General features: G+C 50.0%; 1 protein-coding gene across 8 annotated transcripts in view; it reads right to left on the reverse strand.

The window, feature by feature from the left end:
• The window catches only part of LOC144695695 (pre-B-cell leukemia transcription factor 2-like), an 84653-nt gene that overhangs the window by 7392 nt on the left and 60204 nt on the right, over positions 1 to 17057 (reverse strand). For 2 of the 8 annotated variants that reach the window (XM_078566645.1, XM_078566647.1), the window contains exons 4-6: positions 15411 to 15601; positions 14124 to 14259; positions 7660 to 7816 (exon numbers count right to left, since the gene is read on the reverse strand). In XM_078566645.1, coding sequence (XP_078422771.1) covers positions 7660 to 7816; positions 14124 to 14259; positions 15411 to 15601 — 484 coding nt within the window. Of the gene's footprint in view, positions 1 to 7659; positions 7817 to 14108; positions 14260 to 15410; positions 15602 to 17057 lie in introns of all 8 variants that reach the window. The other 6 variants (XM_078566651.1, XM_078566649.1, XM_078566644.1 and 3 more) reach the window with 3 other exon arrangements.

The following is a 17057-nucleotide window of genomic DNA, read 5'->3' on the forward strand; positions in this document are numbered from 1 at the left end:
AATTTACAAATGGATTCAGTGTGCAGGCTGCTCATTACAAAAACATTCTACGTGAATAATCTGCTATTGGTTTAAACATTGTGTGCCCATTGTACTCAGCTATCGAGCCCCAAATCTCAGACAAGGTAACTCGGAGAGTTTTGTTCCAGCATTCTTCATAATGAGGTTGAACCGATCATTATGATACAATCACTGGCACACAGAAGTTTCCCTACTGCAGCTGATCGGAGTTGAGATACTGACTCAAACCCTCCGAAAGTTTCAGCAGTCAGGAGAGGGAAAGAGGCAGACCAGGGGGTCGAACTCATTGCGTGAAAGAATCTCCTCATCCCACAGATGTCGAGAGAGGGCGTGAGGGAGGGCAAAAGTGAGGAGCCAGAAGTCGAAGAGGAGAGAGAAATAGGCAGAGAGAAAAGGATGGGGAGAGGCCATGAGAGGAGGGGGTGGGGAAGGGCAAAAGGGAGGAGGAGAGGGGTAAGGAGGAGGAGGAGGGGGGGGAAGGGGAAGAGGAAGGGTGAGAGGGAGAAGGAGGAGGAGAGGAAGAAGGGGAAAGAAGGAAGAGTAAGAGGGAGATCGAGAAAGGAGGAGACAGGTAAAGAAAGAGGAAATGCTCACCAGTTGGAAGGAAAGATCTGAGATTTGGAAGACACTGTATGGGGGGAGGGGTGCGTGGGGCAGGCGGGCAGTGGGGAGAGGGTGGATTGCCAGGGCATGGAGGGAAAGGTTGCAGGTAAAGTGAGAGATAGATAAAGAGAGACAGAGATAGAGGGGGCAGAGCGGGGACATAATGGGAAGAATGCTTCGAATAATCGGAAGGCTGAGAGGCAGACACTGTGAGCAGGCTGAACAAAGGACGATGTCTGCAAGTCCACAAACAATTCTGTTGCATAATAAGCCAATGTTATATTGACATTTTTAAGTACATACAGGCTACAGAGTTAGTTGAGGTCAGTACTCTGCTGTCCATTGTTAAACAATAGAATCACAGGAGGAAAGCAAGAAGATAATCAGTACTTCAGCTGACTCAGGTGGATCAACTGCACAGTAAGCAATCGCAAAGGAGGCGATTATTTCACCCTCTGTCCAAAGATGGTCATGGGCACACACACCAGACTCCACCATCACCAGCCCTGAGTATGTCCTGTCCCACCAGCAGGACAGGCCCAGCAAAGGTGGCGGCACAGTCGGGAGGGAGTTGCCCTGGGAGTCCTTAACATCGACTCCGGAGCCCATGAAGTCTCATGGCATCACGTCAAATATCGGCAAGGAAACCTCCTGCTGACTACCACATACCGCCCTCCCTCAACTGATGAATCAGTGCTCCTCCATGTCGAACACCACTTGGTCCATCACCAACAGTGGCTCGGTAGCACCACTATAGATCGAGCTGGCTAAGTCCTAAAGGATACAGCTGCTAGACTGGGTCTGTGGCAGGTGGTGAGGGAACCAAGAGGGAAAAACATACTTGACCTCATCCTCACCAATCTGCCTGCCGCAGATGCATCTGTCCATGACAGCATTTGTAGGAGTGACCACTGCAGAGTCGTCGTGGGGACGAAATCCCGCCTTCACGATGAGGATACCCTCCATCGTGTTGTGTGGCCCTAGCACCGTGCTAAATGGGATAGATTTCAAACAGATCTAGCAACTCAAGACTGAGCATCCAGGAGGCATTATGGGCCATCAGTAGCAGCAAAATTGTACTCAAACACAATCTGTATCCTCATGGCCCGGCATATCCCACTCTACCATTACCATAAAGCCAGGGGATCAACACTGGATCAATGAAGAGTGCAGGAAGGCATGCCTGGAGCAGCACCAGGCATATCTAAAAATGAGGCGTCAACCTGGTGAAGCTATAACACAGGATTACTTGCATGCCAAACAGCATAAGCAGCAAGTGATAGACAGAGCTAAGCGACCCCACAACCAATGGATCAGATCCAAGCTCTGCAGTCCTGTCACATCCAGTGAATGGTGGTGGACAATTAAACAACTCACTGGAAGAGGCGGCTCCCCAAATATCCCCATCTTCAATGATGGGGGAGCCCAGCACATCAGGGCAAAAAATAAGGCTGAAGCATTTGCTACAATCTTCAGCAGAAGTGCCAAGTGGATGATCCATCTCGGCCTCCTCCAGAGGTCCCCAGCATCATAGATGCCAGTCTTTAGCAATTCAATTCACTCCACGTGATATCAAGGAATGGCTGAAGGCACTGGATACTGCAAAGGCATTGGGGCCTGACAATATTCCGGTAATAGCACTGGAGACTTGTGCTCCAGAACTTGCCGCGCCCCTAGCCAAGCTGTTCCAGTACAGCTACAACACTGGCATCTAACCAGCTATGTGGAAAATTGCCCAGGCATGTCCTGTACACAATAAGCAGGACAAATTCAACCCGGCCAATTACCGCCGCATCAGTCTACTCTCGAACATCAGTAATGTAATGGAAGGGATCAACAGTGCTATCAAGCAGCACTTGCTTAGCAATAACCTGCTCGCTGACACTCAGTTTGGGTTCCGCCAGGGCACTTATCTACTGACCTCAAGTGTGCTGTTTTGTCCTGGACGGTGTCAAGCTTGAGTGTTGTGGGAGTTCACTCATCCAGGCAAGTGGGAAGTAATCCATCGCACTCCCGACTTATGCCTTGTAGATGATGGACAGGCTTTGGGGAGTCAGGAGGTGAGTTACTCATCGCAGGATTCCTAGCCTCTGACCTGCTCTTGTAGCCACAGTATTTATATGGCTAGTCCAGTTCAGTTTCTGGTCAATGGTAACCCCAGGATGTTGATAGTGGGGGATTCAGTGATGGTAATGCCATTAAACGTCAAGGGCGAAGGTTAGATTCTCTCTTGTTGGAGATCGTCATTGCCCAGCACTTGTGTGGCATGATGTTACTTGTCACTTGTCAGCCCAAGCCTGGATATTGTCCAGGTCTTGCTGCATTTGGACATGGACTGCTTCAGTACCTGAGGAGTTGCGAATGGTGCTGATCATTGTGCAAACATCAGCGAACATCCCCACTTTGGGTTCCGCCAGGGCCATTCTGCTGGCAACCTCATTACAGCCTTGTTCAAACATGGACAAAAGAGCTGAACTCCAGAGGTGAGGTGAGAGTGACTACCCTTAGCAACAAGGCAGCATTTGACCGAGTGTGGCATCAAGGAGCCCCAACAAAACTGGAGTCAATGGGAATCAGGGGGAAAACTTTCCACTGGTTGGAATCATCCCTAGCACAAAGGAAGATGGTTGTGGCTGTCGGAGATCAGTCATCTCAGCTCCAGGACATCACTGCAGGAGTTCCTCAGGGTAGTGTCCTAGGCCCAACCATCTTCTGTTACTTCATTCATGACCTTCCTGCCATCATAAAGGTCAGAAGTGTGGTTTTGCAGTTTTAAGAACTAACTTGCAATTCTATAGCACCTTCCATCACCTCAGGACTCCCTAAAAGGCTTTGCAACCAACCAAGTACTTTGGAAGCGCAGTGACTGTTTTAATGTGGGGAATGCAACAATTTGCACAAAGCAAGCTCCCACAAACAGCACCGTAATAGTAGTGACCAGATCATCTATGTTTTTTAACTGATCGTGATCGAGGGATACATATGAGCCAGGACATCAGGGAGAACTCCCCTGACTCTTTTCTGGAAAGTGCTTTCATATTCACATGAAACAGCAAACAAGGCTTCAGTTTGCTGTCTCCTCCAGCATTGCTGTACCTGGAGTGTTAGCCCACATTACATGCTTAAGCCCTGGTAGCATCTTCTGCCTGGAGTCAACCTACTTGAGTTATGTGGGCGAAGTGAATACTTTGAATCAAGATAGTTCTTCTTTCCACATGACAACAGTGATGACACTTCAGAAGCACTTTGAGACGTCCTGAGGCTGTGAATAGTGCTTCTTATAGTTAAAATCCCCCAGCCACTCAAAAGGTTCCTCTACAAACCTCGCCGTTCTTCAGAAGCTTCCCTGCCCCATTGACAAGCTGATAAGATCAGGTGCAACAATGGTCTTAACATCCCCTCCACTCGTTTTTTTTTAAACTCTCCACTGAAGTCAAACATTGGGAAGAGTGTAAAACCCGTGGGATTCCCGCCAGTTACCCACCAAAGCTGCACATTTGTACCTCAGACTGGGAAACCAATTTTACTCAGCCAATAGCACCAGGTCATCCTAGTCAAAAAGTTGAATGTGGCCAGGTTTATTGTAATGAGCTGCTCCATTTCAAGGATCGGTCGTCATTATCTCTTCTGTATACAGAACAGTTTCAGCAGTGAGGTTTGGTTTCTCGGAGGTGGCGGGGGCGGGGGGTTAGGGCAGAGGGATCCAGAGCCTTGCTTTTCTCTGGTGGTGGTGATCCATCTTGATAGGGTCCCAACAGGTTCTATGGCTCAAACTCACTACTAGTCCATTGCCATTATAGCATCATACATGGAGGGACTGGAACCAGAGGGGGACAGAGTGTAGAGACCCGGACTAGCTCTATGTCAGTGAGTGGGATGGGTCAGAGAAATGGTTCACTAACTTCAAGACGAGAAGAAAAAATATACAGGATGGGATGGAGGGAGGGAGGGTGGGAGGGAGAGAGAATGAGATGGAGAGGAAAAGGGAGAAAGCGATGGAGAGATGAAGGGAGAAATAGATGGAGAAGACTGGAGAGAGAAAGGGATGGAGGGAGAAAGGGATGGACAGATGAAGGGAGAAACAGATGGGGGATAAAAGGTCGCAAGAAAGGGATGGAGAGAGAAAGCAAAAAGATGGAGAGAGAAATGATGAGATGGAGAGAGAAAGAAATGGAGAAAGAGAAGGTGGGGGCCAGGTGTGGGCGGGAAGGAATAGAAAGCACAAGGATAGAGATGAAGAGGAGCATCAGTTGCAGATATACTCTTAATACACAGGCCCCATCACAATTCCACTACAGTGATTCATGCCCATTAGCCCGTCACCTTTCACAACACCTTCACAAGAGGAGAACCAGGGAGGGAAGTGTTGAGACTGCGACAGAGGAATCTTGACAAGCAAAAAAGAACCCTTCCTCCAACCTCAGCAAAAAACTGGAGAAGCGGAGACGAGTTATCTGCCCCATGCATTTCTTGCCTTTCTGAAATTTTCTCCATACCGTTCTCCTTCCATCCCTCTTCCCTTCCCTGAATCCAGGGCTGTCCAATCCAGTCAAGCAAGCTAGGCCCAGGCCTGAAGCAGCCTTTAAAAGAGAAACCCAGGAGGCCTGAAGAAGCCTCAGATTTCTACTACTCGGCAGACACTTTCCAACTCTCTAGGATTTCCCTGGAATCTCCAGGAATTGAAGATTGATTGCCAGGGTATAGCTGTGAGCAAACACCAGGGAGAAATATCTGAGGAGAGTTAAAAAAAAAGTACATTTCCCCTTTCTCTGAACAATTTTTTTCCAGTTACAGAAATGGGGGAAAAGAAGGGCTGTTTTGACTGAGAGTCAAGAATTATCCAATTGGCTTTCAAATTGGGCATGGGCGGGGGGAGGTGGGGTGCGGGATATGTGGTTCTCCAATGATGGACATGTTGAGTGACCATCTTTGGTCAAACCTCCCGGGCAACTAGGGTGACCACTGCCAGAGGCCACGAATACCAGGCACCATGGCGGTGGCATCATCACGCGTGGGTAGGGGTGGTGAAATTACCACGCAGGGCAGGGTGATGTCGTCACACAAGGGGATGGTGGGGGTTGGGGGGTGACGTCATTGTATCTGGACATTCAGGCCAAGGGGCAGACCAGCTCAAAAATTAGACGCCTGGTCACCCTACAGGCAACCAAAGTTGGCAACCTTGCCGGCACAGTCAGCAGTTTTTATTTTTAAATGCACGATACATCGATGAACTTGGTGCCCAAATAAACCACCTCGAGGAATTGAGAGTTAAAGGAGAATAAGAAGCGAATTCAGCCTGTGCACATTTCGCCTGTTGTGTACTCCTCCGAACATTAAAAATACTCTACCACTCTGGCTGAGGACTGAAGGTTAGGAAGCTTGGCCTCAGAAAGGCAAGAAGGGGCTGAATTCACTTTCCGTAGCGATAAGCTTGCCCGTTTCTTTAAAGCTCCCTGTCACCCCACCCCTCACCAACCCAACACCTGGGAAGAAGCATTAACCAACAATAAGAGAGTTTCAATTAGGTTACAACATCAACATGACTGTGCAGGTTATAGTTCTGCTCCTTCATACCGGCGCTCAGTGAGATGTCAGGGTCAAGCTCTCCATGCCACCCTGCCACCCTCCCCCCCACCCATTAGAAAATCGCTGCTTGGGGTTTAAACAAAAACTAGCGACATTTAAACAGAAATGGATAGGAATGATGCAATTCTTGGTTCAGTGGGTACAGGCACCATTAGCCTTGCCAGCTGCTTTTAGCTGAGGCCCCACAAGAACGTGACAGGCTGGCCGCAGTGTCCCCGGACTGGGGAGAATTTAAGACAAATAATAATTAATAAGAATAATCAGTCAGGATTGGGCCTCACGTTTGCGATCCAGTGATTTCCTCTGTGAAGCGACTGCATGGGGAGGCCAAGGTCTGCTGTCAGGGTGTGAGCATGGTGCTGGAGAGGTTGGGGAGGGCAGGGATTGAGAGGGTAGTGGGGGTAGCTGGTGAATGAGATGGGCACCTGAGAAAGGGAGGGTGCGGAAAGGGAGAGAGAGAGAGAGAGAGAAACACAGACAGGACAGACCTGAGCAAAAGAGAGGGGAGAAGGGAGGAGCAAGAGACTGGGAAAGGGTAAAAGCATGCCTGATCAAGGAGGGTGGGAGAGAGAAAGAGGAGAGAGAAAAAAGAAAGGGAGAGAAAGGTGGAAAGGAAGGAAAATAGAGCAAGAGACGGATAATGAGAAAGTGAGGAGAGAAAGAATGACAGAGAAAAAAAGTAGAGAGAAAGGAGGAAAGGAAGAAAGAGTAAGAGATGGATAATGAGAAAATGTGGAGAGCGAGAGTGAAAGTGAGCAGGAGAACAGGAGAGACAGAGAGAGAATATGCCTGAGCAAGGAGGGGAGAAGAAAGTAAGAGGGACAGAGAAGACTAGAACACGTGAGCAAAGGGCACAACAGAGTAAAACTTTTCCCACTTTGATGTTTATCCAATATTTCCATTTGATCAACAGCTACTAAAGTCTGTTGGCAACGCTACATATTCCCCTAGCCCAGGGGGAGCCGGGATTGTGGGGTTCGGTAAACTCAGCAGACGGCAGAACCTTCCTAAATTACATTGCCCAGTGTCACGTCAGTCGGTGCAGGTATCCAATGAACCATCGGGGGCTTGGGGACAATATTTTTAGGTGTGGCGGGCAGATATAGAAGGAAAAAAGCTAACAGCACCACAGTTAAAAAAAAATGCAATGTGCGAACACAGCAAATGAAGCAGACAAACCTTAAAACAAAGAACTGGCAATGTCCAACAGGACAGGGTTACCAAGAGACAAGACACCAGAAAAACTGCAATCACAAGAAGGGAAAAAGATTTTTAAAAAAGAGAAATAAAAAGTGAAATAAGACTGGCTGGTATGGTTAATGTCGTCCAGGAGGAAAGTCTACTCGTTGCAACCCAATCAGGTTTTCATTTTCCCCTTTTGGTTGTCGTGTTGAAAGAGCAACAGAGCCAATCAGTGCAGAGGATACTGTTGCTAGGTTATCTGCCTACCTGCTGAGGTGGGAGTGGTGGGCGAGTTTGCTTGGCTGTTCTGAGAGGCTGCTGTCGCATTCACGGCGGTCTTAACAGCGTAAATGTTAGCCTCCTCCTGGAACTTACCAATGTTCTTCTTATACCGAATTCGCTTGTTTCCAAACCAGTTGGACACCTGGAGGGAGACAGAGAGGTTCAGGCAATGTCTTCAGAAAACTCTGAGGTCCACACACAGCAACTTGCCAAAGACACATCCTGCACTTTTTCTTTTATTCATTCTGTCCATGGGACATGGGCATGGCTGGTTAGGCCAGCATTTATGTCACGTGTAGGCCAGACCAGATAAGGACTAGCTGATTTCCTTCCCTAAAGGGACATAAGTGAGCCAGATGCATTTTTATGACAATCGGCAATGGTTTCATGGTCATTATCAGACTTTAATTCCAGATTTTTTTTATTGAATTCAAAATTCCACCATCTGCCGTGGTGGGATTCAAACCCCAGAGCATTACCCTGGGTCTCTGGGTTACTAGTTCAGTGAAAATACCACTATGCCACCACCTCCCTTTAGTATGACTAGCGCAAGCCAGGTCAAAGCTGCCATCTTGGGGAGATGTCAATGGACCAACTCAGCTTACAGCAGATTCACCAGCTCAATGCATGGCACTCAAGGGAACACAAAATCTGGTTCATACAACGGAGCCATTCCTGCCTCCTCTCACACGTCCCATTACAAGCTGCTTGTAAAGTCTGCATGTTGCAGACATTCCTCGTGGAGCATAGCAGGAGGAGGAGGAGGCCATCCAACCCTTTGAGCCTGTTCTGTCCCAGTCAATTAAATCACAACTGACCTGTAACTTAGCCCATCTTGATCCTTTATAACCTGACCTAACAAAAGTCTATCGACTCTAGTTGGTCGTATTTATTACTGCAGGTTATGTCACATGACACCTCTCACCTCCAAATGCCCCACCCAGTCAGTCTCTTCACCCCACCTCCCCCATCATCTCCAACATTTCTATAACTTATTTTAAAAGATTGTTCATAGAAAATGGTGAAAAAACCCAATCATAATTTAAAGAAAATCTATAACGCCTCAACGAGTGTGTTCCCTGGGGTTTTCTTGCAGGGGTGACCAGGAGATGGAGTCTTTAATAGCTGGAGGGTGGGGCGGGGGGGGCAACCCGATTAATTTAGTCTAGGTCCATTTTCTTGTGGGCCTTGCTAAGCTGTGGTCAGGCTCAACACTTCCAGAAGGAATGGCTCATGTGGAGGCCAGAGCAAAAAAGTACAGCAAGCACTGGGGCTCATTTCAAGGGAATTGGAATTAAAAAGCGGAGAAATTATGCTAAATATGAGGGAGAAAGGAATATGTTGATGGGTTGAGATGACCATGGGGCAGGAGGCTCATATGGAGCATAAACACTGGTGTGCTCAAGTGTGATTGCACCTCTGACCTGTGTGGCACTGAAGTAGAAAAAAAAATTTTGGGTCGGGATTGGAATTTTAGTAAAGACGGGGCTGACTAAGTGGGGAGAGATCTTCAGTCTCAAGGCTCATTGGGCTTGACAAGGATTTGTGCTGGGGAGTGCAGTGGTGAGACAAGAGATTACTGATGGACATATTCTGTACTATATTGTCCCACGGGAGATAGGGCCCAACCTAAAGTGCACCCAACTGAGTGCTGCTGGCATGATGGCTCCCATGTGAGCGTTGAACAGGCTTACTTGGTTAGGACTGGTGAACACTAGCCAGGATCCAGGGCGGATACAGTTCAATCCTAGTTACCTGATTTCAGTAGGCAATTGGCTTTCCTGTTGCCAGATTAAAATGTGCGCGCAACTGGACCCAGAACAGATCAGCACCTTCAGGGGAGAGGGAGTGAGGAACTGGACCCAGAACAAATCAGCACCTTCAGGGGAGAGGGAGTGAGGAACTGGACCTAGAACAAATCAGCACCTTCAGGAGAGAGGCAGTGAGGAACTGGGCCCAGAACAGATCAGCACCTTCAGGAGAGGGGGAGCTAGGAACCGGACCCAGAACAGATCAGCACCTTCAGGGGACAGGGAGTAAGGAAATAGACCAAGAACAAATCAGCACCTTCAGGAGAGGGGGAGCTAGGAACCGGACCCAGAACAGATCAGCACCTTCAGGGGACAGGGAGTGAGGAAATAGACCAAGAACAAATCAGCACCTTCAGGAGAGAGGCAGTGAGAAACTGGACCAAGAACAAATCAGCACCTTCAGGGGAGAGGGAGAGAGGAAATAGACCAAGAACAGATCAGCACCTTCAGGGGAGAGGGAGTGAGGAAATAGACCAAGAACAGATCAGCACCTTCAGGGGAGAGGGAGTGAGGAACTGGACCCAGAACAGATCAACAACTTCAGGGGACAGGGAGTGAGGAAATAGACCAAGAACAGATCAGCACCTTCAGGGGAGAGGGAGTGAGGAACTGGACCCAGAACAGATCAACACCTTGCTGCAGAGAGTGAGGGGAGAGAGGGTAAACAAGTCTAGAGTTACACTTGATTTACTGCTTTACTTTGATTCTGTCAGGTCTCCTGAAAGCTGGAGATTACCAAGCCCAAAAGGAATTTGTACAATTTCATTTTCAGGTCTTGGTGATATTAAGTTACCCTCTATTTGCACTTATCAACCAGATCTCTCAAACTCTGACACTACATGATATGCTGAACTTATCTCCATTCAAAATCCTGTTATTGAACGTAACTTCTTGGATAGGTTCTTTTTTAACTTCAATAATGAAAGCTTGAACTCCAACATTAAATCAAATGCTCCAATCTAGGTCAGAGGGCTAAATGCTGAGCCAACTTATTGAAAAATATTCCATTTATAACAAGTGGAGTAGAAGGTAATTAGATAAATAGCCATAGTCCATGAGGGACCATAGGCACCACGCTCCATTAGAGGGGGACAAGTGGTTCTCTAGTTTGAGGGGCACCACTCCATATCCAGTATGGGGCAGGTTAATCTGGAAACGCAGTTAGTACTCATGCACATCCCAGGAACCAGGCAGAGTACAACAAAGCTTAATTGAGCTTTTTATTCTGTATCTAACCCATGTTGCACTCACCCTGGGAGTGTCTGATGCGACAGTTTAGAGGGAGCTTTACTCTGTATCTAACTCTGTGCTGTACCTGCCCAGGGAGTGTATGATGGGACAGTGTAGAGGGAGCTTTACTCCTTAAATGGTGTCAGCTCACTACCGCCTTCTCAAGGGCAATTAGGGATGGGCAATAAATGCTGGTCTAGCCACTGATGCCGACATCTCATGAATGAATAAAAAAAAAAACACTCTTATCTAAACTGCACTGCATCTGTACAGTCAAATCCTGACACTAATTATAATAATATGGAGTCATGTTCCTGCACTGAAGACTCTTATCAATTGTACCTAACTCCTTTAAAATGCAGCTCAGTATTTTTGAATGTCTTAGATGGAGACGAGTGATCATCTTGCAGGTTAATCTAAACTTGGGAGCTATTATTCAAAATTATCCATTATTGAGTTTCATCATTGGGTCCTCTGACCTGGTCCATTAATCTGTGCTTTGCCACATGTGGCATTGAGCCACACTAGTGATGCCCGCAGCTTAACCTTTGAACAGTGATGGTAGGACGCTGCGCCTCACTATTCAACAAATCCCCCGCAGATGCTCTTGAGTGAAGACTGCCATGAATGTCCCACTTGCAGCAACAAACAAAGCGGCCATAGCACAGTCTGACAGGAGGGACAGAAGAGAAAGGATGGACAATACAGAGGACGTGTGCCGAGGCATCAACTGTATTCAAGGACAACCCAACAGTTTGTTGTCCACGGTCCAAAATGGCAACCTGGTGAACAGCAATAATTTACATTTACACAGTGCATTTCACATAGTAAAACATCCCAAGGTGCTGCACAGGAGCACTGTCAAACAACAATTGACACCAAGCCACAGCAGGAGTTATCAGGGCAGATGACCAAAAGCTTCTTTAAAGGAGTCTCTCAAAATGGAGGTGGTGGGTAGGGGAGGGGAAAGAGAGAAAGAGAGAGAGAGAGAGAGGAGGAGGGGGAGTTAGGTAGGGAATTCGAGAGCTTAGGGTGAAGGCAGCCAAGGCACAATCACCAGCGGCAAACCTTAGGAGGCCCAAATTGGAGGAGTGTCAATGGGAGGACTGTGGGGCTGGAGGAGGTTACGGAGACGGGGAGGGGCGAGACCAAAGGAAGAATTTAAAATCAAGGATGAGAATTTTAAAATTAAGATGTTTGCTGATACAGGAGTCAATGCAGGTCAGGGAGCACAGCAGAGTGATGGGCGAACAGGACTTGGCGCGAGTTAGGACATGGGCAGCAGAGTTTTAGATGGCCTCAAGTTTCCGTAGAGCGGGAGATGGGAAGTCGGTCAGGAGAGCATTGGAATTGTCAAGCCTAGGCATGGATGAGGGATGCAGCAGCAGATGAGCTGAGGCAGGGGCAGAGACAAGCAATGATATGAAGGTAATAGGGCAGAAGGTGCTTATGGTAGCCCTGTCCAAACCCACAAGGCCCAGGAAATTCCAATCAAGGCAAACGAGCAAGGGAGAAATTTAAACAACATTTTGTTCGTGGCACATGGGTGATGCTATGCTGCCCATTCTTGGTGCCTTGAGAAGGTTGTGATGGACCTTCTCCTTTGATCTCTGAAGTCCTTTTACAGATGTTGGTAGCTAGGGAACTCCATTCCTCTGGCTCTGTTGCAGGCCTTGCCTGAATCATACGTGGTCACCAGGTCATAGTTTGGACAACATCTTCTGTGCAGCCAATAAAACAAGAAAGAATAAAATTTCGTATTTATCCCCCATCTTTCACAACCTCATTGAAACGCATATTGGGCTTGACAGAGTAGACGCTGAGAGGCTGTTTGGGACTAGAGGTACAGGATTGGGATAAGGAGTCGGCCACTTACGACTGAGATGAGGAGAAATTTGTTCACTCCGAGGATTGTGAATCTTTAGAATTGTCTAGCTCAGAGAACGGCGGATGCTAAGTTGTTGAGTATATTCAGGACTTACATCAATATGATTACTAGACTAAGGGAATCAAGGGATTTGGGGATAGGGTGGGAAAATAGAGTTGAGGTAGATTAGACATAATCTTATTGAACAGCAGATCAGGCTCGAGGGACCGCAAGGCCTTTTTTTCTCCATTTGTTCATGGGATGTAGGCGTCGCTGGCTAGGCCAGGGATTTATTGCCCATCCCTAATTGCCCACGAGAAGGTGGTGGTGAGCTGCCTCATGCAGTCCATGAGGTGTACGTACACCCAGAGTGCTGTTAGGGAAGGATTTCCAGGGTTTTGACCCAGTGACAGTGAAGGAACGGCAATATAGTTCCAAGTTAGGCCAGTGAGTGGCTTGGAGGGGAAGTTCCACTTCTACTCCTGCTCCTTATATTGTGTTGGGAACCGCAGCAGCAAATTTTCACACAGCAAGCTCTCACAATCAAAAAAACGTGACATACGACCAGATAGTCTGTTTCAATGATGTTGCCTGAGGGTTAAATATTGGTCAGGAGAGCAAGCCTCTGTTGTGGCTACAAAATGGGATGGGACCTTTCACTTTGGCCTGAGGGGGCAGGTGTAATGTCTCATCAGAAAGACAGTGCCACTGACTGTGCAGCACTCCCTCAAGTCCTGAGCTGGGAGCGTCAGCCTGGATGACGTGGTCAACTGACGGAGCAGGTCTTGAACCCACGACCTTTGGGCTCAAGGTGCGGATGCTACCAACTGATTGATGTTGGCATTATCTGGGCAAGCCCTCTCTACAGTCAACGAAGCTTAGGAAGAGGAGGAGGCCATTCAGTCACAGAATCACAGTGCGGAAGAGGCCCTTCGGCCCATCGAGTCTGCACCGACACGTGAGAAACATCTGACCTACCTACCTAATCCCATTTGCCAGCACTTGGCAAGCCCTCTATACCATCAACAAAGTTGAGGAAGAGGAGGAGGCCATTCAGTCCCTCAAGCCTGCTCTACCAGCCAATTCGATCATGGCTGATCTGTACCTCAACTTTACCTTGCCTTGCTTCCATTGCCCTCGAGACCCTTACGTGACCAAAAAAAAAAACCTCAGTTTTGAAATTTTCTGCTGACAGGCCAACCTTTTAAAGGCGAGAAAGTTCTGGATTCCCATGACCCCTCTGTGTGAAGAAGTGAACGGCCCAGCTGTAATTGGTTTCTGGATCCCCCCTGACCTGAGGAGATACTTTCTCTTCAACAGCTTAAAAACCAGGTTTCGATCGTTCCCGAATCCTCTCGGGGATACAAGCTATGCCGTTGTTACTGAATTTGAATACATTCAACGAACACTTAAAATCACGAAGGCAACACAAGAACGAAATCTCACACAACCAATCACGTCGGCAACAGAAAGCACGCAAAACGATAACAAGAGAAGTAGCTGTGAGAAGGTTAAATGGGCCTAACCTGGGATACACTGACCTGCGATACAGTGATGCCACATTTTTTTGCCAGCTCTTCTTTGGCCTCTTCACTGGGGTAAGGGTTACTGAGGTGAGAGTAAAAGTATTCATTCAAAATCTCTGTGGCCTGTTTGCTGAAGTTACGCCTTTTTCTCCTGCAGAATTAAAGTTTAGATATGACCATACAATCGAGCAGCATGGAGAACTGCAGGCTCTAGAAGCCCAAACACTGGCCTGGTTCACCCTTAACACTGTCACGAGGTCCTCATCGTACAGATCAGCACACTGCAGCCTGGAGGTCAAGGGGCCCGACAAATAAAGCCTTTTATTCTACTGGAAATTGTTACCTGCCCAGGCCCCCGAGCTTCCAATGTTATCCTAGAGTCTGGAGGAATTGGTCAGGGTTAAACCTGTGCCATTCCTGGGCAGTGCTAGCCTCTGCTCTCCATCGCCCATGCCAACTGATCAGGGGCTTTGATATGTCCCCAGAGTTGTTAAAAACACAAATTATATTTTAGTTCCCTCAGTGGCTCCGTCGAGACCTGTACTTCTCTGTTCTGCCTTCCTCCCTCTGTTCCCCTGCTGCCCTCCGCTTCCTCCCTCAATTAGTCCTTCCCTCTTCTCCTGCTCCCTCCCTCAGCCTCCATTCCTCTCCCGCTCCCTCTCTCGGCCCCACTCCATTTCCCCCTCCCTCCCTCGGCTCTGGCTCCTCTCCCGTTCCCTCCCTCAGTCCTGCTCCGTTCCCCCCTCCCTCCCTCGGTTCTGGCTCCTCTCTCACTCCCTCCCTCAGTCCCTGCTCCTCTCCCACTCCCTCCCTCGGTCCCACTCCGCTTCAGCTCCCTTCTACGTCCTCCCTCGGTACCCGCTCTTATTCCTTCCTCCCTCAGTCCCGCTCCTCTTGCTTGGTTCCTGGCTCCTCACCCTCCCTCTGTTCCAGCTCTTCTCCTCTCCCTCCATTCCCGCTCTTCTCCTCTCCCTCCATTCCCGCTCTTCTCCTCTCCCTCCATTCCCGCTCTTCTCCTCTCCCTCCATTCCCGCTCCTCTCCTCTCCCTTGGATCCCGCTCCATTCCCTCACTCAATTCCCGCTCCACTCCCTCCTCCGGTTCCCGCTCCACTCCCACTCCCTCCCCCCACCCTGTAAAATTGTACCTGTGCAGTTGCTTCTATTCCTCCCTTCCATCTCTATGCACCAATGAAACCAGAGAGATCCCACAGTGGATCCCTGAACTCCACTGATCCCAACCTGGAGATCCCACCTGTTCCTGGAGCGGGAAGGGTTGAGCTGGGTGAATCCGCCATACTGACCTGGCATCAAGGAAGCGGGACCGAAGGATCATGACTGCCTCGCATGTGCTTTGCTTTAGCTGCATCTGGATCGAGCTGAATTTCCGATGGATGATCCCAACCATTCTCTCGATCTCCTTCGGCGAGATCGGCCGTGTTCGGCTCTGCTCCCTCAGGAGGTTCATGACGTGTGTCGTAAATTCACTGCAGGCCTGGGCAAGAGAGAGGGAAAAACAAGCCAGCGAAATCAAGCTTAGTAACGGCTCACTCGTTCAATGGAATTGCACCGGGCTCTCCACAAAACTCTACACAGCACAGCAATGCCCCACAGATAACAATAGCACAAGGCAGGGAGATAGGCAGAACCAGTGCATCGAGTTACATCAAGGCAAAACTCACTAAGATAAAGGAATAACAGAGTGAACTAAAAGAGTCATCAGATGGCTCGAGGGGGAGAAGAGGAGGGAGGGCGAGGAGGAGGTGGAGGGGAGAGGGGGAAAGGGAGCTGGGAAGGGGAGCAAAGAGAACGTGGGGTGGGGGGATTGGGGACGGAGGCTGGGTGGTGCGGGGAGAGGTGGGAGGAGGAGGAGGAGAATGGGAGGGGAATAGTTGGGGAGGTGGGGGTGGGGATGGGCAGAGGAGTGCAGAGGAGAGCGCTGGGGGAAACAAGAGCTGGAGGGCGAGGAAGGAGGCGAGACAGAGGGGCGAGAGAGAGGGGGAGAGGGGCGAGAGAGAGGGGGAGAGGGGCGAGAGAGAGGGGGAGAGGGGCGAGAGAGAGGGGGAGAGGGGCGAGAGAGAGGGGGAGAGGGGCGAGAGAGAGGGGGAGAGGGGCGAGAGAGAGGGGGAGAGGGGCGAGAGAGAGGGGGAGAGGGGCGAGAGAGAGGGGGAGAGGGGCGAGAGAGAGGGGGAGAGGGGCGAGAGAGAGGGGGAGAGGGGCGAGAGAGAGGGGGAGAGGGGCGAGAGAGAGGGGGAGAGGGGCGAGGGAGAGGGGGAAAGGGGCGAGGGAGAGGGGGAAAGGGGCGAGGGAGAGGGGGAAAGGGGCGAGGGAGAGGGGGAAAGGGGCGAGGGAGAGGGGGAAAGGGGCGAGGGAGAGGGGGAAAGGGGCGAGGGAGAGGGGGAAAGGGGCGAGGGAGAGGGGGAAAGGGGCGAGGGAGAGGGGGAAGGGGCGAGGGAGAGGGGAAAGGGCGAGGGAGAGGGGGAAAGGGGCGAGGGAGAGGGGGAAAGGGGCGAGGGAGAGGGGAAAAGGGGCGAGGGAGAGGGGAAAAGGGGCGAGGGAGAGGGGGAAAGGGGCGAGGGAGAGGGGGAAATGGGAGAGGGGGAAAGGGGCGAGGGAGAGGGGCGAGAGAGAGGGGGAGAGGGGCGAGAGAGAGGGGCAAGAGAGAGGGGGAGAGGGGCAAGAGAGAGGGGGAACGGGGCGAGTGAGAGGGGCAGGGGGCGAGAGAGAGGGGCAGAGGGGCATGAGAGAGGGGGAGAAGGGCGAGAGAGGTGGAGAGGGGTGAGAGAGGGGGGGGAGGGGAAAGAGAGAGGGGAGAGGGGCAAGAGAGAGGGGAAAGAAAGGGGGCAGAGAGGCGTGAGAGAGGGGGAGAGGGGCGTGAGAGAGGGGGAGAGGGGCGAGAGAGAGGGGGAGAGGGGCGAGAGAGAGGGGGAGAGGGGAAAGAGAGAGGGGAG

The sequence above is a fragment of the Cetorhinus maximus genome, chromosome 21, assembly GCF_964194155.1.
Source record: "Cetorhinus maximus chromosome 21, sCetMax3.hap1.1, whole genome shotgun sequence".
Classification (NCBI taxonomy): Eukaryota; Metazoa; Chordata; class Chondrichthyes; order Lamniformes; family Cetorhinidae; genus Cetorhinus; species Cetorhinus maximus.